Source organism: Schizophyllum commune (genome assembly GCF_000143185.2).
Source record: "Schizophyllum commune H4-8 unplaced genomic scaffold SCHCOscaffold_12, whole genome shotgun sequence".
NCBI lineage: Eukaryota > Fungi > Basidiomycota > Agaricomycetes > Agaricales > Schizophyllaceae > Schizophyllum > Schizophyllum commune.
In genome coordinates, this window is record NW_026089549.1 from 1,393,962 (window position 1) to 1,414,226 (window position 20,265).

A 20,265-nucleotide genomic window follows, 5' to 3' on the forward strand; every position below is an offset into this window, starting at 1 on the left:
TTCGCCGGTTACGCCTCCTCGTTGCAAACCGCCACAGCGATGTGCTGGGACACATCCGATTACTGCCCCTCGGGCCGGATGCGCTGGCCACCAAAAGGCGTATTCCCGGTGGGAGGGGGCAATTTAGTCGACCGTCCAGGTGAGCGCGTTCGCTAAGCTCCGCTTTTCCTGCAATGAAGTTGAATCCAGAGGCCATACTCGCCGTATATCGCCCGCAAAGCTGCGGTGGCAAAGTGGTCCTGTATCTGGTCGCCGTATGTGTGACTGCCGTGTGAGTCGGTATATTCACTCACCGTAATACAGTGGTACGGCCACGAGAAATTCACTTGGGATCCCCTATGGCGCCCAGATGGCAATACGCAGGACCTCGTCGACCGCGCGTGGCTGGCGCTCGCTCCCATGAACAAGAAGACGCTCCCAGAGGAGCAAATGCACAAAGTCCCCTTCGGGCATGTTGGTAAGCCCGCTGTGCACAGAGGATATAGTACCCGGACTCAACGCATATAGAACTGATGTCGTCCATGTCGTGGCAACGATTCGCCGAGGCAGGCGTAGAAATGCCCGGACATGCCACTCGCACAGAGCCCCTGTTCTGTGAGTGCCGTCGGTGGATTTGGCAACCATTTTGCGGCTCCATCACCCCGGGTAGGGGTCGCCGACGCATGGGTAGTCATCTGGAGTATTCCTGGTATAAACTGGGGAGACTGACCATGCCAAAATGGTACTGGAGAGGTGCAGGGCGGGCCGCAGCTGAGGAGGCCGTAAGGCGCCTGGCGGGACGCAGCCCGGAGCATGCCATACCCGAAGACATGGCAATGCGCATGGCGAATCGCGCGGGGGAGTCTGCCGAAGAGCAATTCTCGCGATGGCACCATTAGCACTAGCGTGAATTATCATCTCTCCATCCCAGAGAGGTCCAGGAGGTGTGATCTATCTCGATTTATCAGTGAGGTCCCGCAGGCTATGGGGCTTGACGGACGGCTCGTCTAAGTCCCAATTTGTGGCGGAACGCGGGCTTTGTTTGGCTGCTCACTGATCACGTGATGGCCGGATGAAGTCGGCGAAAATTTGATCGATGAAGGCTTTGCTCTTGCCATCAAGCCATTCGTACACCATACCTTGTCGCAGCCAGGGCCCGGCTGAGCGGTTTGGAGGTTGGCCTCTCCTTAGGCCTGAGGTTGTCATGACCTCAGGTCGCCGCGCATGTACGATCAGTATGGGCGTGCTTTGGTGCGATGGCTCGTCGATCGCTCGATCGGCGAGAGTCTTTTGTTGGTTCTGTGGGCTTTTCACCGGGGGCTGTCGTCGCTTCGGCGTCGGTCAGCCCACGGACTAGGGCGACGTGCGGGCTTCACTCCCCACGTCGCCCGATCGCGGACGGCGTCGAGCCCGGGTGGCTCGGTTTCCGTACGTGATCACTTGGGCAGCGTCGGGTCCCCTGAGCGGCTCGGTCGCTGCACACCTCCGTCCTAGGCGATGACGCGCCGGTTGCGACCGGACTTGTCCGGTCGTTGACTGTCGATGTCACGTCTTTTGTTGTTTCTGTGGGCTTTTCACCGGGGGCTGTCGTCGCTTCGGCGTCGGTCAGCCCACGGACTAGGGCGACGTGCGGGCTTCACTCCCCACGTCGCCCGATCGCGGACGGCGTCGGGCCCGGGTGGCTCGGTTTCCGTACGTGATCACTTGGGCAGCGTCGGGTCCCCTGAGCGGCTCGGTCGCTGCACATACCTTTGCTGGAGCCGGCAGCGCCCTATGCGTTGTCCGGCCACAGCGCCACTAGCGACCGCCCAAAGACTTCGTGACGGGACGTAAGTGAAAGCCTTCATGGAACACGCGGAGTTGCTAACGAGTTTCCGCAGATATTCTGGTATTCGGTCCTTCCGTCCATCTCGTCTCGTACCCAAGAGCAGATCGTTGACGCGCCCCTTTTCAGCACGCCTTGCCTGTCGGTTTTTGGTCACCATCGCGTTTGTTGTTACTGTGGGCTCCTGGCCGGGGGCTGTCGTCGCTTCGGCGTCGGTCAGTCCACGGACTAGGGCGACGTGCGGGCTTCACTCCCCACGTCGCCCGATCGCGGACGGCGTCGGGCCCGGGTGGCTCGGTTTCCGTACGTGATCACTTGGGCAGCGTCGGGTCCCCTGAGCGGCTCGGTCGCTGCACACCTCCGTCCTAGGCGATGACGCGCCGGTTGCGACCGGACTTGTCCGGTTGTTGACTGTCGATGTCACGTCTTTTGTTGTTTCTGTGGGCTTTTCACCGGGGGCTGTCGTCGCTTCGGCGTCGGTCAGCCCACGGACTAGGGCGACGTGCGGGCTTCACTCCCCACGTCGCCCGATCGCGGACGGCGTCGGGCCCGGGTGGCTCGGTTTCCGTACGTGATCACTTGGGCAGCGTCGGGTCCCCTGAGCGGCTCGGTCGCTGCACATACCTTTGCTGGAGCCGGCAGCGCCCTATGCGTTGTCCGGCCACAGCACTATCGACGGTCGTCTCGGAGTGTGCAACCATCCGTAGGAGGCCGCTCCCCAGATCTGGAGGATTTGCTAACGTAGCTGCAGATATATCAGGGTATATTCTCGTCTCAAGAGGTTCGTTTCCTATCATGCGCGAGAGGCTTAGTTCTTCCTGCCCAGCCCGTGTCAGCACACCGCCTTGGCCCACACTCGGTGTGCATCGGACCCCCTTCTCGGTGTAGTCGCTGCTTTTCTTCTGCATTTCAACTGTTTCTGACATCATTGTAGGGTGTCAACGCACGTCGCGGTCGCGCACGTCACAGTCGCGCAATCGCATGCCAGCTTCCTTCGGTATATCCCCCGCATTCCTTATTTCACAAGCTGACTGTCCTTAAGGTTCTTTTATCTGCTTGCACAGTCGGCCCGCCAGCGGTGCGTACAGGTTCCACTTTATTCCTCACCGCTGATGTTCGTTTCCCTGCCAGCTTTGAACGACAACCCTGCATCAGTGCCCACGGCTTACTACGCACCTTTACATACACTATTTCTTTCGGTGGCCACCCCTTTTGTTACCCTTTGATTACTATACTGCATTACCTACAATCTCTGCGGCGCGCACCTTTCTGGTGTCGCAGCCTTGGAAAAGAGGACTTGTCTCTGAAGTCCCACAGGAGCTCCTGCTACCCATACTTTTTGAAATTCATAATGGCTGACCCTAACCCTAATACACGTGCCCGCTCCAATCCGGCAGTGTGACTCGGCCGATCGCTGTGTTGTCTTTTGCCTCCTTGCATCATGTTTTCGCCTACATCTACTAACCTCAAGGGCCTCTATGTCCTGGCCCCTAACGTGCAGGGACCCTTTGAAGGGGATGCTGATGTGCCGGCATCGGTCTGGGACGTGTCTGGCGATATCGCAGCCCCTGAGGGTCCCTTCTGTCCAAGCGAAGTCCCTGCGGACAATCTACTCTACACGTATGGGACCATGAGCGGTCTCTGGGATGGTTTGAAGAACATCGCTCTGCCCGGGGAAAGATGGCGGGTGTCTGTGAGTGTCATACAGTGGGGAGGGCGCTCAGTCTGCTAAACCGCGCAGGACTTTTGCAAGAGCTGCAATTGCAATGCCATGCAGCTCATCCGATGCAGGATGTGCTTTGACTTTCTGTGCCTTGATCGCTGCATACCCCGCCCCAGCACTGTTACCCAGGAGCAGATGGATCTCTTCATATGCCCTCAGTGCTGGGCCCAGGAGTTCAAGAAGTCCAAGTACGAGGTGAGGGCCTCGTCGTACTCCTTGTACAACGTCCGCAGTCTAAGTCACTTCCAGCCCTTCGGCAAAGATGGCCCTCCCGCTGATTATCGGGGGGTTGGGCGGCCGATGCCCCTCTCTCGCGACTCTCTGGCCTACATCGTCGTCGTTCGCTACGCGGGCGTGCGCCTGCCGGGCTCCACGCCCGCTGTGATGTTCGAATACCTGAAGAGCATCAATCCCGGCCACGCCGTCCTCATCGACCTCCCGTACCAGGGGTTACATACCGCCAAGGGGGCGAACGGCTATGAGGATGCCCTCGCAACGTTCATCACGAATGGCCTTCACAATGGGTAGACGTGTCTTTCACATGATGCTTCGGATACAATTAACACTCCTTCTAGTCCTCACCGAGTCGTGATCTGGTTTCTAGGTTGTTGGCACAAAGAACAGAAGCAGCTGGTTGTGGGGCAAGGGGAGCACGGATTCATCACTGCTCCAACAAAGCAGGTAAGTTACTGTCTATCACCGTAACTGGACGACGAGCCTCACTGGCGGCTCGCATGGAGCCGCCGGCCCACCGGCCTGCGCCGCCTGATACGCACTCGCCGGCCGGACGGTGTTCACTCGTAGAACCCGGAGTGTGTGGCTCCTTCTCTGTGCTCATCGCCACCAACAGGTACTCTGGCGGCTGCTACCTCAAGTCCTATGGGACCAGCTCAGGGCCCGCGTTGGGCGGAAGAATTACATGTTGGTCTTGGCGCACGGCGGATGCGGTCACCCCGTCGTCGCAGCTGGTCAGACACCGCCGACCATCGAGTTCATCCATGCTGCCCGCATCAGCAACTCCTTGACCATCACCCAGCCGGTCTTCTCTTGGTCCCACACAGTTCACCTTGGGCTAGGGATAGCACAGCACTTCCTTTGCAGCGATCGGGGAGCGTCTTCCGCAATCAAACGGGCCACTCGGCAATGCCCTCCCGGCGTCGCCTCGCCCTCCTTCTACCTCCTAGAAAGGGCCGGCGACAAGTTCCAGGTCACGTCGTACCTCGCTCACGATGGCGCGGATCTCTTCTGGGGAACGCGCATCCCCTTCCAATGCGAGCTGTGCCGCCGCGTAGGTTGTATGACAAAGGTCCCTAGGAAGAGAGCCTGGAGGGAAGCTCTGCAATCAGACACTGCGGGGGAGGATGGTCGCTACTTCGCCTGCGGTGCATGTGGGAACGACAAGGGGTACATGTACTTCCTGGCCCTGTATCCTCCTGCTCCGGACTACAAGGGGCATGGTGGCGCTTACTCGAAGGCATCTCGCCAGTGGGCCCTCGATGGGAGTTGTACGGAGTGGGGGGTGTTGGAGGCTTGGAAGCAGGAGGAGGATGGAAGTCATGTTCGCATGTAGATTCATTTGCTTGTGGTGTCTTACATCTGGAATACATATGCACGCTCGCGGTCACTATCACTTGTTGCATGGGGTCATCTTTAGCTCACTCGGTAACTTCCATTCCTCGCGCATGGCCTGGAGTTTGATCACGGGTGTCACGGCGTCTATTCTCTCTCTCTCTCTCGCCTTCCCTCCTGCCCACTTCTCCTTGGCTTTTCACCTTCATTCCCCAATCCCCTGGTGATCGACCATGGAGAGCGATACCGAACATCGTTTCCTCGACACCTTGTGAGCTTAACTCACTACGTTATGGACAGACGACCGTAACCCCACAGACCCTACCCTGTGCTGGAGAAAATTCTACGCGAATTGAGACTCAAAGACCTCCTCAAGTTACTGCGAGTCTCCCGCGGGACGCGTATCAGCGTCCGTGAATTCCTGATGAACGACTTCAATGCCGACGCTGTGCTGTCACCGTTCATCCTGGATATCGACTCTTTCCAGGCCGTGCAGGCGCGCACTCAGGCTGTCATCGGGGGATCAATCCCACTCTCTTTCTTCATCGGCGTGACCTGGCGGAGCTCGGACCTGGACGTCTACGTTCCTTCCCGAAACGCCCTTGAGATGGGCAGCTATCTATTGGCCAATGGCTACAACTTCATCCCAGGCGCGGCGGGAGACACTTTGGAGGAGAGCTTGCGGTGCGAAGCCTGCCTATCGCTCACGCTTGGAAGACTAACGTGCGCGCGACCCTAGGGATGTGGAATCCTCAGACGAGGAGGCGAGCGATGACGAAGAGGAAGATGAAGAGTACTACCCAGGCCCTTTTCAAGTGGTGCTCAACTTCGAGGCCTCCTTCGACGCCGCCATCCGTATCCAGCTCATAGCAACGACGGGATCTACGTTCGAATGTTTTATGAACTATCACAGCAGTACGTAGTCGGGACTTTCCTCTTACATCTTGATAAGAGGCTGATCACATTGGGCGTCCAGCTGTGGTCCTCAACATGCTGACCAGCAGTCGAGCCATCAGCTTGTACCCCTATGAGACGATGAAGGGGAGAGGGCTGCGCCTCAGGACCACGACACCGGCCACAACGGCGCACAGCAAGTACGCGGCGCGGGGCTTCCAAATGCACGATGGCGTGCGGGAGGTCGAGCTCCACGGATTTGCGAGAGGCTATCGCTACGTCGGCGACGATCTTTGCGCGGTCGTGCAGCTTTCCGGTTCCAGGTAAGATGAAAGGCCTCGGTCACTCTGCACACAGCTGACGGCGTGTAGTCACGATGATGGCGACATACTCACTAACAACTCTTGGACGCTTCGAAGTGTGCCCGGCCCGACGTGGGGTCGTGGTCCGACCGCGCGGCTCAAGTGGTTCACCAGACGCCTGCCGGGTTCCATCGTGTACCGCACCGTTCCTTCAGAGGAGTTCTGGTCTTGGCTCCGACGGGTTTGCGTCGAAGGGTGAGCCCCAGGTAGCGCCCCTCATCACCCAGACGCTGACTGGTATCTCCAGAGATGATGACCTGGAAAGGCGAGCATGCGCTTACCTCTGCAGGATCTTTGACCGCAGACGTCTCAAATGCGTCCGTCATCAACTTCAGGTTTGCTCTTCCCCGTAACAGCGCAAGCTGCGGCTGATGCTTGGTAGGACGCGGTCGACCGCCTTCAAGGCACCCCCATCCGCCCACATCCGCTTAAAGACATCTTGAAGACACTTCCGGGGACATGCAGTCCCGACCATGCCGCGGCGCTGGAGGAAAGCATAGTGGAGGTCCGGATGGGCAACGCTGAGCTCGAGGTGAGCTGCGGAAAAGCTCTTGCGATGGCTTATGAATGAGCTTCCTGCAGGCAAAGATGCGGCAGGTGCGGGACGCCCTTGCATCCCGCCAGCAGTGATGGTCCGTTGCCCAGCCCACCTCGCCCTCGCTCAAATATATTGGTCGATGTATCCTTTCTTGTAACCCTCCTTCAAGTTCGTACTACAGGGATGTCGAGCTACAAACTTTTCTTCCATTCTTCTTGGACAGTGGACGGTTTTGTCTTGGGCTTTCGCACACGTCTTGATTCTGTACAGCGCTGACTTCACCTGGGGCCATTGGATCTGCATATATGTATATATATGAACCTTGTATAACTGCCCACGTAGGGGACTTGGAGCGCATGCGCACGTGGGCGGACGCTTTTCAGCGCGACAGCGCTTTCCGTCCGCCTGCCCGATTAGGAAATCCTCGTGGACTTTGAACCACCGGACTCATCGCATGCGCCGCTCGTTGTAGGTATCATTGGCAAGTTCTGACGCGGCTGTGAAATGGGATATATACCTTTCAAACTATCATTGATCACGGGTCAGCGGCCGTCGCTTTCCTCGAGCCTGTGCTCACGTTGTATCTCGTTCTTGGGATGGTAGGAGCACGACCTACAACTGAATTCTCTCTACGACCTTGGTTATGTACGACCTGCTGCTTGTGCACTTATTGCGGAACAGTCATGATGTAGGCCCTCCCATTTTCGATCCCCCACGCGGCGTCAAATTCAATTGATCTTCCTTTTGTCTTGACCCTCACGATGTCCGCGGGCGAGCCGGACCTGGGCATCCTCCAGCATCTGTCCCTCGAGCTCCAGCTTCTTATAATCGAGAACTCGTGTCCTCAAGCTGTTGCATGCTTGTCCGAGACTTGCAAGCGGTTTGCATGGGTCAGCCGACGTTGGCGCCTTCACACTCTTAAAATCACGTCGAGAGGATTGCCTGCTCTGCAACACTGGCTGGAGAAGGAGTGCGACGGGAGAAGCTGTCAATGTCAAGGTACGTCCCTGCACCCTCGAGTATCAGAGCGCTCAGTGGTCGCAGACAAGATTCTCTTTCGTTTTGAACGGCCTGAATACCGCTGCGCCGTGATGATCTGTCGTACGTGCAGTAATCATCGGTCGTTCTCGCTAATGGTATGCAGCCAATACGAGAGCCGAGTTCAACAAATTCGTGCGCGTTCTCCTCTTGCCAAAGGAATGGAGCACCGAGTGCCGCGCATACCTTGCGCTACTCGCGGCCATGGCACCGCTCCGCCTTAGCGAGATCGCTGCAAGCTGCATGGAAGACGACGTCTGGTGGCAGGAGGCAAACAAGGCGTGGAAGAAGGAGATCGGTGCAGAGGTCTTCGCGTCGGCAGCCGCCATTTCATTCAGGAACCCGTCCAGGAACGGCCTGCTTTCAGTATTCAAGATGAGGCTGCGCTCTATGCATAAAGAGGTCGCAGACCTGCCATGCACTCTGAAGCTGACTGGCTGCGCCACGGGCTACTCACAGTTCCATGAATGGGGCCAGGACGACTGGAATCCAACCGCGGGCGATGAGGAGGACGAGTACCCCGGCCTAGAGCGGATCTGTCTTCGTGTCAAATCTCTGACGGTGGACATTGGAGGCGGTATAGAAGACATTATCGCCAACGTGTACTTCTTCGACTTGGAGGACCTCAATGTACGAACGCGGGGGAGGGGGACAGAATGGCACGCGGTCGGCCGTCTTTTGCGCGACGCGAAGAAGCTCAAAACCCTCCGCCTTCGCCGCGGTATAACAGGTACCTTCTTGTCCTCTCTTGCAATAGTTGCTGACACCAGCCAGGTCGCTGGTCCCAGCTTGAGAGCGACTTCCTGCCTGCCTTGGAGAGTTTACACGTCGACTGGACACAAGTCCCCTGCATCTCGGGAGCCCCCCAATTCACGGTGTTCAACAAGGTCACACTGTACGTTCACAAGTACGACGCCGACCACGCCCTGGACGCCGACTACGAGGAGGCAAAGTTCATCTTGTCGCATGAGCATTGGAGGGAGATTGTATTCGTTGAGGACTGGTTCTGGAAGCTCCCTGGTAAGCCCTTACTCGGCCTACATAAGGGTGTTAAACTCAAATTTAACAGAAGCGGCAGCCGGCCGAGTGCAGAGGCGGGCTCATCTGGTCTCAAAACTCGGTCTTCAATCGTTCCCAACCTTCGCATAGGGACTCGCCTACTTTTCATGTACAGCGCGCGCGCATCTTGAACTAAGGGTCCACGAAGACCGCAAATTCTGGCATACTACTTACCCGTCATCGTACCGTATCTTGAGAAAACCATGCGTAAAGTTGAAGGTTGTGATTCAGGGTGCCTTCCGTCATGGATATTGAACGGTACATGTGAGGGTCTCCGCGGAAATTTTGTGACATATGCTTAACTCCAGCAAGTCCCAGTCCGTTGGGACGCACTGAGCCAAGGAGGAAGAGTCGGGAGGCGATTTGTGACGTGTGACGCCTGGTGACAGCGATTCTTTTGTTCTTGACCGTCATGGCGATTGCAGATTACAATGATTTATACCCGCATTATGATATGTGTGGCCTGAGCGAGCTCGCTATCGTTAGGCCCGACTTGCGCGGTATGTGAGATGAGCGAAGCCTTGTTCGCGATGCCTGACAATGCCCCCGCAGCTCTTCCTGTCCCGTTCAAGCCCTTCTTGCTAAAGGAGCAGCTGTTAGCATTTGAAGACCCGGAGCAGCTGTATCCCAACGCGGTCCAGGCTGTGGTGCCTGACTGGAAGGATCACGCCGCTGCCGAAGCTCTGCGCGTTGTAGGACCGTGGGGTGTCCTACGTCCCCCAGGTGAGCTATGTTGTGCTGCCGCGTAGATTGTCGCTCGTTCTTATGCCCTGAAAGGATGTGCCTTCTGTTCGGCAGAGACAGATGGTGCAGTTGTATGCGACAACGATATATACCTGCACGTCCTGGAGCCTTTCGCATCGGCGTGGGGACTGAGCCAGCCCATTGATTGGGTTGACATCGCCCAGCGGCTGAAAATCCTGATTCCCGAAATTCAGGCTATCCTTGACGACAAGAATACGGAGCATTCGAGGCCCTCCGCACACAAACTCCTTTCTTACAAGTTCTTTGAGAGGGCGAGCCCTGGATTGAAAGTCCTGCCTGCGGTGGCTCGGTACACGCAGCACCTGAAAGGCAGCATCCATAGCGCTAGCTATACCGGGTACACCGGGTAGTAAGTCATCAACTTCTGTGGCCGCGCTATGCCGCCTAACAGCAACGACAGCTATGGTCCTCGCGGAATGCGACTGCTCCGACAGTTCCTTGTGACGTCGTTCACGGATGCCACTGACCTGCAGGACGAGATCACTAGCGCGATATACGTCTCGCATCTGGCTGTCCGGCTGGTCATGGGCGACATGAAGTGGGAAGGGGACCTCGGTATGATGAAGGCGTGGCTGCTCATCCTGGAGACACAGCAGTTCGGAGAGGAACGAGACGCCCGAACGCTCGAAGACCCACCGAACTTCCTCTCCGCCTTTGCCTCCATGGCCCAAACGCCAGCCAGCGGCCCCAGCGGTGGATCGGGTAGCTTGGAGCAAGATGGGCTGGGGGTGGAGCCTGCGGTTTCTTTGCAGACAAGGAAGAGCACGCGGCTGAGGAAACGCCCACCTCGCCTGAGCGACTCCGACACCGATGACACCCCTCTTATCACCAAAAAGACAAAGGTCTCGAGAGGCGCCACAAGAGGCAGAGGGAACGCCAAGAAGAGTAGGTAGGGTGGGATGGCTCTAATTAGCGGTGGATGCTGGGCCTATGTATTCCATCAATCGCACGCTGGGGCTGTGGTGAGCCAAACGATGGCGTTGTCCCGCGCAGAGACGTTCCGACCCAAATAAGGAAGTCGGTTGAATTTCGTCCACGCCGTACCCGCCTTGCTGGTCGAATAGATGCGAGACACCGTCGACGAGGCCGATACCCACCCCCTTGTAGCGCGTAAGCAACCCAACGGGCGCCGGTGGTCGTCAGCCAGTGAATGCCTCACTTTTGGGGTCCTGCAGGCCGGCGCATTTAAGCTTTACACTTGCACTCTCTCAATACAGACTGCTCGTAAAGTGGGCCTAAGTTGTCACCGGGCGTGCGTCCCACCCTTCTTGTCTTCTCCCACCACCATGAGCGTCGGCGGGGTCGTTGCAACCGCCATCGCGGCGGCGCTTGGGCTCCATTTCTGTCTCTTCGGCTTTCTACGGCTCGCTCTCCGTCTGCTTGCACCGAGAGACGATTCGACTGCGCCGGTGAGACGTACTACCCCGCGCGTCTCATACGCGACAGCATCCACGCAAACCATGGAGACGCGCGTCTCATACGCGACAGCATCCACGCAAACCATGGAGACAGTGGGGTGCCGGCGGGACACTGACGAGAGGCTTCTCCCCATGGCCGAGAGGGCAGAGGACGAGGGCGACCTGCATCATACCGGCGGTGCTCCAACCGTGCAAGATATCAGCGGCCACCACGAGGGGAAAGGAAACAGTCCGATCGCCAGCCAAGGCATCCTTCCCGGCGACCTGTTGGCTGAGGTCGTTGAATGCTGCCATGAAGCCGATCTCATGAACATTGCTACAGCCTCTCGCGATTTGTGGCAGATCACTCGCAGCCGGCGCTTCAGGACACTGGTCATCAGGCCGCGAAGGTTCTTCTCCTTCGCGAAATGGCTCTACGCGCGCGCAATTGAGAGCAAGTCCCGTAAGCATGTTTGTTGGTTGACATTGACGAAGCTTATTGACGAAGCTTTTGCTCATCTCTTTGTAGCTGCCCAAGCCCTTTACACTCCCATCCCTGGTCTCAACTTCACGATGCCGATCACAGGTACGGCGCTCGTTCTTCACTGCCATTGACTTTCACATCGTCCACAGAGTTCGGCCGTGATCCATTGGACCGCTATGTGCGTACCCTTGTCTTACCGACGCGCTGGACGGAAGGCACCGCTGCGTTTCTGAAGGTCATTGCCGCACTAGCACCCAGCGGGATACACACCTTGGTTCTCGGCGGCAGGAACGAGCAGCATGCATGGTACGCGCAGATGTGGCAGGCCTGGGTACCCGTCACAATGGACCCGCTTCTGAAGAACGTCAAGACGCTAGTGTTTCACGAGCCAACGAACGACGGGCTGCACTTCATCCTCCGTCGGCGGCCCACAGGCGATGGACCAGCGCTCTCAGAGACCGTCCGCAGCATCGAGATACAGCCACCGCAGATGGATTCCGATGGCGCGCCCCCCAACTCTTGGTACGAGCTCTGGTGGGACGAGGGCACTGTCCCAGGGGACGCTGCGGGAGATGAGGACAAGGATTTGCTACTGGCGGTTAGCTCTCTCCACGTCCACCTCGTCGCCGGAATCCGCGGCGTGATGACCGGCCTCCATTTCCCTTGTCTCGAAGCGCTCACACTCGAGTTGACGCTCATGTATGGAGATGACTGGGAGTTTGTGGACCGTCTGTTGACCGAGTGCGCTGACAAGCTTCGCCGACTTCGTGTCATGGCTCGTGAGGAAGCAGGTATGCTGAGACGACCTTTCCTGTACTACAACGTCTGACAGAAAATAGCCTTCGACGATGTCCTCGACATACGCAAGGACCTAACTCAGCTCATTCGCGTTGAGGTCGACTGGCGCGCCCTCACAGCACTCGCTGGCTTGGAACACGTTACCTCCCTCGGAATGGTTGAGGTGATTGTCAGGACGTACGACTCCGACGTAGCCGTCGCGAGCGAGTATGACGAGGCCAGGCGCACGCTGACGACAGGCCATTGGAAGAGGGTCGCTGTCGTGGACAAGCCTTTCTTGAAGCTCCCAGGTATGGTACCCGAATTGTTGCGCGGCAGAAGGTCAAGCTCATCGGCGTCTGTCAGGCCAGGAGAGCATGCGCGAAGACCATCATCAGAACTTGAAGCGGAGGTTGAACTGGTCGCAAATCGAGTTCGAGTAGACTGTGGATTGGGTTTATAGACGCATTTCTTGGAATTTTGTTTCTGTGTACAATACGTCCTAGCTTTCTTGACAACGAGCCCGACGTTCAGCAGATGCACTGCCTCCTGAGCGATAGAACATGCCGCGGAATGCCACAACGGCAATACGGATTTGTGTATGCGTGCACTCGGGTACTTGATCTGCGCGACCACGATGGCTCCGGCTGATTATCGAGATCCTGATGATGAGCTCTCTGCCCGCATCCGCCCAAGAACTATACCGCGCCCGCAGCTACCTACAGGCAACCTCTGGCACTGCCCAGTACCGCGTTGTCAACGACTTATCACACTCGAGGGACGTCGGCAACAGGCGGCTGCAGAATTCCAAGACGAGTTCTTCAGCACCGCGGCGCGGCCCGAGCTTGAGGGGGTGTTTCTAATCTACGTGAAGACGCACTACAGGTTGCGTCGCGCTAGCGTGAATAGCAACCGTTAAGAAAATAAGAAAAGGGACCCTTGCCTGAGCCTTGGCAGTAGAGATGGGAGTCGGGCGATGTTGAAGATCTTCGTCAGACTGTTTCTGCAGATCAGCAAGAAAATCCGAGATTGCCACGGGCCTGCCACTACTGTACTGTATCTACATGTCCCTGGTGAGTACGATTAGGTGGTCAAGAAGCTCGTTCATATGCTCCGCCTGCTTCAAAGTCACGTCCAGCAATTCCCCGCCATTCTCGGGCAAAGGTCGATGTCCGGTAACGAAATGGTACGCGCCACCGTGCGAGTACGGGCAGCATGGACCGGCATGGAACTCGCACGACGGGTTCGGATTCGACGCCGGCTTCTTGCAGCGAGGGCACTCGTTCTTGCCGCAATCCTTGCAGATGGGTTGGTTGCAAGGCTGTGCCCGGCCGTTGGCAAGTTTGCCGCACGCGCAACGCAGGGTGTTGTCGCGGGCGCGGATCTACGGCTCGTTAGCGTTCAGCCCTATGAGCGGCGTGTAACATACAATCTCTTCAAGGCCTGGCTTGAGGAGGGCGCTCAGAACCCGGGCGGTGCGAAGGGCCGTCGCGATGTTCTATGCATCATCAGTATGGTGAGAAGGAAAGACGATAGTGCTTACCTCAGGAGGTGAAGACATGTCGATGTGGTGAGGATGGATAGCGACGAAGAACCGCGTACCTCTTATATGCGACGGTGCCCTCCCTAAGCGCCCATTATCGTCGCATGATCTGCAAGCGACACTGCGAGAGTGCAAGGCGCGAGCACTTCAGTACAGGGAGTGTATCATACCAATCTCTCGCGGGCGCTTACCTTGCCAATGTATTCCGAAGCGCACCGGCTCCAGATCAGCCTCGCATGATTCTCAGGAGGTTTGGTGTCCGTGGGAAGCGCATTGGAAGGTCGCAGCTGGAAAAAGTCAAGGAGGAAGCATATAGGACAAGTGAAGGAAGACTGAGGGCGTCCATGAGTGCCAGAGACGGCCTGGCGCATTTTCAGTAAGTCCTTTACTATGAGTACATACGAGTGTTGATGAAGTGCCCGCTGCCCAACGCGTCTGTTTGCTTTCGTGAATCACATCCTCCGTGCATCGCTGCTGTCGGTCGCAGTTACGGCGGCTGTCCTTCTTCTCAGCGGCAAGCGCCTGCTGACCTTGTGGTCCCAGGAGTAGGCGCGCTTCCCGCGCGTCAACCGGGGTCTTCGGAACCCTGAGTCATTCAGCCCCGAGTGAACGCTAGCTTGCCTGCGCGCGCGTCTTGTGGCCGCTATCGAGGCAAGCCTGATAAGCCCTTTTTACTCACCTGGTCTTGTGAGCTCTCGCAGTCTCCTTTCAAGGCGACCGTTGCAACATCATGAAAAAGTCCAAGGTGAGTTGTGATCGAGCGCACCATATGATGCGGTACGCAGCAGCGTTGCCTGCGAATCTGATTCCTGGCATGGCGACATTTTGCGTTCTGTTCCAGACATCATGCTGCTCCTCTGAGGATCCATAAGCACGCCCGAAGCGTTCACTGAGATTGGCATACCGTGAGGACCTCTGCTGAACGCCCATTGCACCCGCGCTGTGGCGGTTAGCTTGAGGGTACAGTGATTTGTCTTAGCTGAAATTTCAAAATGCGGGGGTGGATGGACGAACTTCACGCAACACTAAGCTGGGAAGCATGGCTCCAACTGACACGAGCAACAGGCGAACGGTGCGCTGAGTCCGTCGTCCCGCGACGGGACGTTTCGCGCCTAAAAAGGCAATCCGTCAGCGAACTCCTGTCAGCGACCATGACGGCGCCCGATGCTTTCAGCTGTGTTTTCAGGTAAACCCGATTGGAGTCTGTGTGTGTCTGCTCAATTCTGTCCAAGGGTCGATCCTACTGAGGACACCGCCTCGGGCGCAACCGGCGGGCGGCCCGTTGCCCTTGATTCTGCCGCACGCTCCCGGCGCCAAAGGAAGAAGGCTGGATACCAGGAAAAGGAAAGGGATGCAGCTCGCCGCCGCAGGTAACCTCTGCCTGCCCTGCGAAGTCGCTGCGTTAATGTTTATCTGATCAGAGAACGCGAGAAGGCCCAAAAGGCAGACTTGCTGAGAGAAGTGGATCGCTTGAGGCGGGCGCAGAGGGCGGGTATGTGGGCCTCTTCAATGATGGAAACACGGCTGACTACCTCAGCTCTGGCAGGCCCTGAGACTCTGCGCGTGATGCGCGAAGTTCGAGACGGCATCAGCGAGACGCAGTTGCGTGAGCTGAGGAACAAGAAACGTGACTTCGAGAAGACGTACGGCGAGTTCGAGCCGCACTTCTTTCAGACGATCCTGGAGGAGCAGAAGTTGGGTCCCCAATCGACCTTCGTTGACCTGGGCTGTGGTATTGGCAATCTGCTTGTGCAGGCGGCCATCCAGAGCGGGTGCAGCGCCTTCGGCATCGAGCTGCGAGACGAGCTCATGGGCACGGCTGAAAGCCTCAAAGATAGGGCCCTGGCCGTCTGTGAACTGCACGGCATCAGCATGGGAAGCGTCACCATGGCATGGGGAGACATGGTCAAGACTCCGGCGGTCAAGGAGTGGATGAAAAAGGCCGACCTCGTTGTTGTGAATAACCTGAAGTTCTCAGCGACGTGTGAGGCTCCTGTCCACCTGCTCATTTGCAACACATGTCTGACTGTCGTAGTGAACCTGCAGATCTTGGACTCATTCCTTCCGCTCATGAAGCATGGTGCATGCGTCATAGCTACTGACCTGTTCATCAGCGGCAAGCAGACGCGACACGGGCAGTACAAGGTTGTGAAAGCGGGCTTTTTGATATACGTCCGTCCATTCTCCATGCTGAAGTATACTCTAACGGTCATCTCTCATGCAGGAGTACCCTGATCAGAGGACGCTGGAGGTGACAGAGCGGAAATACCCCGAGCGGTCCATGTCGTGGACTAACTCTTCAGCCCCATACTACATCCATCGCGTGCATGACCCAGCAATTGCCCGACGTCGGCAGGAACAACTGGGGAAGGTCTATACCGGGTCCGACCTTGGGAGCCACGCAGCATAGTCGACACTGGCCTACAGCATGAGGCAATATATTTTGTTCCTTCTGAGGAGGCTAAGCACGCCCTTCATTAAAGCCCCACACCGACGCACCTGACATACGCGGCAATAGCAGCAGCAGGTACGTTTGCATGCAGATTTGTGGCTCCATGTCGTCAGGCAGTGGTGAGGCTGGCTTGTGCACTTACAGCCCGGACGCTTTCCGTCGAGGGTGCGCTTTTCGTCCGCCTTCCTTACTTGGCGAACATTTCCCACGCCACTGCAGCCGTCCTTGGTTTCCTTACCTCGGTTATCAACTTCCAGACATATCCAGCCCACAGCTCGTCAATGTGAACCCCTTATCCTAGCCTGGGGTTTTCCTCCCAATAACCAAAAGCTTCGGTTTATCATAAGCACGTCACAGGACGATGTGACCGTGACAAATCGGCGACCGGCTGATGTGAAAACACGGTCGCCTTCTCCTGACATTCCAGACCGCCATCTGACCTGACATCGTCGCAGACATGGACTCCCGCACGTCTCTCACCACCTCCGAGAAAATATGGTTGCAGCGCAATGTGCCTGCTGATCAGCGGCGCAATAGGGAGGCTAAGTCAGCCGTAGCTCACTTGCTCCCCCTCCGCGATGAGGAGATACGGGTTTCCAGCAAGCAGCTTGAGAAGGTAAGCCCCAAGTGTATCATTGTAGCTGGATGTACTGCGCTGACACAGATATCAGGCCGTAAAGGCATACTGGAGGTCGATGGAGGATCCCGACGGCTCAACCGCGAATCGGCACGGGGCTATCAATGGTTCAACCAAGAAGCCCTCGCATGGTAATGGCCGCTCGTCAGGTGGCGTGGACGAAGAACAGGAACCTGAAGAAGACGGCGGCGATGGTCCAGATGGAACGAAGCAGAGGGGGGAGCGGAAGGGGAAGACGAAGGGAAAGGGGAAGGGGAAGGGGAAAGGGAAAGGGAAGGGGAAGGTGGATGAGGGTGGGAACATGGAGGAGGAGCAGGAGGAGCAGGAGGAGGGGGAGATGGCGAGAGCTAAGGCGAAGGCGAAGGCGAAGGCGAAGGGGAAGGCGAAGGGGAAGGAAAAGGCGAAGGAGAAGGAGAAGGAAGAAGCTGACTCCGGCGGCCAAGGAGAAGACGACAGGGATAAGACGGAGGCGGTCGAGGACGAGGACGATGAGGACGACGAGGTACTGCACGGGCCGGCTAAGCCCTCGTACCACACGCATGTCACGTGGTGCGCCGTCTCCCGCCACAGTCGCCCGGAGGTGTGGGACAGGGTCCGCCGACGGCTCGCTAGGGAGACGCCTGGTACGCCATTTCAGATAGAACAAAAAGTCAACAAGGAGATCCGCCACGAATTCACGGAGGACGAGGTGGAAGCCTTCAAAGCTAGAGCCCGAGCAATCAACATCGGCCAACCGGCCAAGCAAGACCGAACATGGTGTGCCCTACGTGCTGCTGTTCTTTCCAACTAATCTGATCGCCTCTCAGGTTTCGCAAGAGTCACTGCCGACAGACCATTGCGCGCTTCTTGAATTGGGCAATGGAAGTTGGTGGTGTGGCTGTTGTCGGGGTTGCTGCTTGGGTCGACGAAGAAAGTGGAGAGCTGGAAATGGTCAAGTCAGTGGCAGCCTGTTTTTCATACATCTTTAGCGCCTGATCAGTGCACAGTGTCGGACCCAACGTCAAGAACGGCCCGTTGTTCGCGGAGAAGGAGAAAAATTGGCTGGCACGCGGCCAGTTGTCAGACCGCGTCAAGGGCTGGGCTGCCGAGATCTTCGGACTAGAGGACGGTGACGATGGCATCGCCGCAATGGGCGACCAGATAGAAGGCGGTTCTTTGCCGAGTTGGGCTCAGGTCAAACGTCGTCCTCGTCACTACCCGAGATTGCTGGCGGACCCTCCTGACAGCGCGAACACGAAATTACTGCGAAATGTGATCAGGCAGTATATCGCCCACGCCATGAGTAAGGTTCGCCGCTGGCAAAGGTTTCTTAGCTCATCTGTCTGATAGGCTTTCACAATCAATCCAAGGCCACTCGTTGGAGCCACCTACGGGCAGAGTTGGATCCCAGCGCGTTTCCGGAGCCTGCTCCCGAGAGAGGCTCTGACCCCTACGCCATGGACCCATCCAGCATGAAGAAGGAGCCTATGCTCAAGTTCATTCGCCATTGGCTCCAGGCGCAGGAGGGTGGCAGCATGCCCGTTAAGCCCTTCGTCAGGAAAGCATCTGGTGCGACTGCCCGCACGTCTGGATCGAGAACGCAAGCCCGCCGGAAGACGAAGGCCCCGTCCGATGGATCCGGGTCGTCGTCTGAGGAGGAGCCAGCGGAGGAGACAAGCGACGAGGAGGAGGAGGAGGAGGACGAGGACGAGGACGAGGAGGAAGGACCTATGATAGGACAACGGTACGCACCCATGCACCCCTTCGCCTCGCTGGTTTTGACTGCTTTAGGACGAGAAGGTCGAACACGACTGCCAAGTGAGTTCTGTTGCCGCCCGACATATCGTGTGACTCACAGGACATACAGGTCTCGTAGCGCGGGTCCCAATAGGCATCAGCCCCAGAGTACTGCGTCGCTCCTACTTGAGAACGACATGTCCATCGGGCAGCGCGCCAAAGCACTCATCAAGCGCGCGAAAGAGACTTCGAACCGTGTCGCGGCTTTAGTGGCCGTCTACATGGTTCAAGTCTGCTTGGTGAGCAGCAACAGCGACATCTGGTATTTGTGTTACTCATGGCTGCTTGCTTTATATTGCGCAGGAGCATCCGAATGATGACGGAATCCCAGAAACCTCTCTAGACTTCCGTTTCCAGGACATCTTTTTAATCACCAACCTGGGCGACGTCTTGCAGGTATCCGTGTTCACCAGCGGGAAAGCGCAGCAATACGTGGACTGGGTTGTGAAGGCTAAGCCTCACCTTCTGGGCACACGCCCCCAAAAATGGGCTCGGAAGGTTATTGTGATGGCCATCGCTACGGGCTTGCTTCACCTCGCTATCGACAGCCAAGGCTATGCAGAGGTGGAGCCTGATGATGAGCACAGTCCTTATTATCCCGGCGTGGGTTGGGAGATCAAGGACCACGAAAAGCTGATAGCCGGCATTCTCAGGGCGCTGCACACTGGTCCGGACAAGGACAGCCTCAGCCCTTGCCCGAAGACCACCGCCGCCCTAGCAAAAGACCGACCAGGCGTGCGATTCGAAGACTACGTTGACTCTCATGCCAGCGCGCGCGAGCACGCTGCCGTGGCGGCCATGCGTCAACGCGCAGGCGTGCACGCCGGCGGTGCCAGCGGTTCTACTCTGTGAGTCGCGCGCTTCGGGGTGTGGGAGCGGACTGAACTGGAAATCTGCAGAGCTAGCAAGCGCAAGGCCGCCACGGACAGTCAGCCGTCGAAAGCCTCCAAACGGCCACGCAACGTCCAGGATGTGGATGATTCGTAAGTGTTCATGGGAGGGCATAGATAATCCCGGCTGAAAGAGTTGCAGGCCGGACGTGCAGATGGAAGAGCAGGAGGTTTCCATCCCTCCGCGAAAGTTGAGGTACGCCCCCATGTATGCTTCATGTCTCAAACATGCTCTGAGTAAGGAACAGGTCCGAAACCAAGAGGGACGACTCCGTTGCACAGCAGGGGGTCAGAACATTGTACGCAGCCGCAGCCCCATAACCGTTCAAGCTCACGTCTAAGCACATTCACAGGCGGAAACGCACACCCACTGCCAAGGCCGCCGCGATGCAGCTGAAGCGCTCCAAGAAGTCGAAAGGCCCTTGAGCGCGTTTGCTGTCTAGGCCTGCCCTCTTTTGTACAGTGGTCTAGGTCTTCTAGTACTTTGATTGGGATGTAGCTCGTGCCGATGCAGATATATGTACATTTGCCCATGTCATCTACGGAGGGACCGCTAA

The 20,265-nt window shown here is 57.3% G+C and overlaps 8 protein-coding genes across 8 annotated transcripts; 7 read left to right on the plus strand and 1 right to left on the minus strand.

Annotated features, from left to right (window-relative positions):
- Positions 1-173: 173 nt before the first annotated feature.
- SCHCODRAFT_02515794 (uncharacterized protein) lies at positions 174-708 on the plus strand (the record flags this gene model as incomplete). Its single annotated transcript, XM_050343333.1, has 4 exons — positions 174-254; positions 304-457; positions 508-594; positions 650-708. 4 exons carry the CDS (start codon positions 174-176, stop codon positions 706-708), a joined length of 381 nt encoding a protein of 126 aa, XP_050198048.1.
- A 2,537-nt stretch (positions 709-3,245) lies between these two features.
- SCHCODRAFT_02705833 (uncharacterized protein) lies at positions 3,246-5,097 on the plus strand (the record flags this gene model as incomplete). The annotated part of the gene is made up of 5 exons (XM_003027606.3): positions 3,246-3,497; positions 3,546-3,722; positions 3,777-4,051; positions 4,103-4,208; positions 4,378-5,097. 5 exons carry the CDS (start codon positions 3,246-3,248, stop codon positions 5,095-5,097), a joined length of 1,530 nt encoding a protein of 509 aa, XP_003027652.1.
- A 232-nt stretch (positions 5,098-5,329) lies between these two features.
- Positions 5,330-6,982, plus strand: SCHCODRAFT_02705834 (uncharacterized protein; the record flags this gene model as incomplete). The annotated part of the gene is made up of 8 exons (XM_003027607.2): positions 5,330-5,367; positions 5,415-5,780; positions 5,836-6,011; positions 6,073-6,313; positions 6,362-6,547; positions 6,600-6,687; positions 6,735-6,884; positions 6,935-6,982. The coding sequence occupies 8 exons, from the start codon at positions 5,330-5,332 to the stop codon at positions 6,980-6,982; spliced, it is 1,293 nt and encodes a 430-aa protein (XP_003027653.1).
- Positions 6,983-7,651: 669 nt separating this feature from the next.
- SCHCODRAFT_02516749 (uncharacterized protein) lies at positions 7,652-10,645 on the plus strand (the record flags this gene model as incomplete). The annotated part of the gene is made up of 6 exons (XM_050343363.1): positions 7,652-7,889; positions 8,035-8,658; positions 8,703-8,948; positions 9,540-9,710; positions 9,786-10,101; positions 10,144-10,645. The coding sequence occupies 6 exons, from the start codon at positions 7,652-7,654 to the stop codon at positions 10,643-10,645; spliced, it is 2,097 nt and encodes a 698-aa protein (XP_050198049.1).
- A 393-nt stretch (positions 10,646-11,038) lies between these two features.
- Positions 11,039-12,853, plus strand: SCHCODRAFT_02705837 (uncharacterized protein; the record flags this gene model as incomplete). Its single annotated transcript, XM_003027609.1, has 5 exons — positions 11,039-11,612; positions 11,679-11,735; positions 11,783-12,424; positions 12,473-12,721; positions 12,777-12,853. The coding sequence occupies 5 exons, from the start codon at positions 11,039-11,041 to the stop codon at positions 12,851-12,853; spliced, it is 1,599 nt and encodes a 532-aa protein (XP_003027655.1).
- A 617-nt stretch (positions 12,854-13,470) lies between these two features.
- SCHCODRAFT_01105977 (uncharacterized protein) lies at positions 13,471-14,883 on the minus strand (the record flags this gene model as incomplete). Its single annotated transcript, XM_003027620.2, has 6 exons — positions 13,471-13,794; positions 13,840-13,908; positions 13,954-14,062; positions 14,170-14,315; positions 14,356-14,539; positions 14,720-14,883. 6 exons carry the CDS (start codon positions 14,881-14,883, stop codon positions 13,471-13,473), a joined length of 996 nt encoding a protein of 331 aa, XP_003027666.1.
- Positions 14,884-15,519: 636 nt separating this feature from the next.
- Positions 15,520-16,363, plus strand: SCHCODRAFT_02516876 (S-adenosyl-L-methionine-dependent methyltransferase; the record flags this gene model as incomplete). Its single annotated transcript, XM_003027866.1, has 3 exons — positions 15,520-15,937; positions 15,989-16,101; positions 16,181-16,363. The coding sequence occupies 3 exons, from the start codon at positions 15,520-15,522 to the stop codon at positions 16,361-16,363; spliced, it is 714 nt and encodes a 237-aa protein (XP_003027912.1).
- A 499-nt stretch (positions 16,364-16,862) lies between these two features.
- SCHCODRAFT_01105659 (uncharacterized protein) lies at positions 16,863-20,134 on the plus strand (the record flags this gene model as incomplete). Its single annotated transcript, XM_003027865.3, has 12 exons — positions 16,863-17,021; positions 17,077-17,798; positions 17,849-17,977; positions 18,029-18,324; positions 18,372-18,765; positions 18,813-18,839; positions 18,889-19,057; positions 19,122-19,666; positions 19,718-19,801; positions 19,851-19,904; positions 19,957-20,007; positions 20,062-20,134. 12 exons carry the CDS (start codon positions 16,863-16,865, stop codon positions 20,132-20,134), a joined length of 2,703 nt encoding a protein of 900 aa, XP_003027911.2.
- Positions 20,135-20,265: the final 131 nt, after the last annotated feature.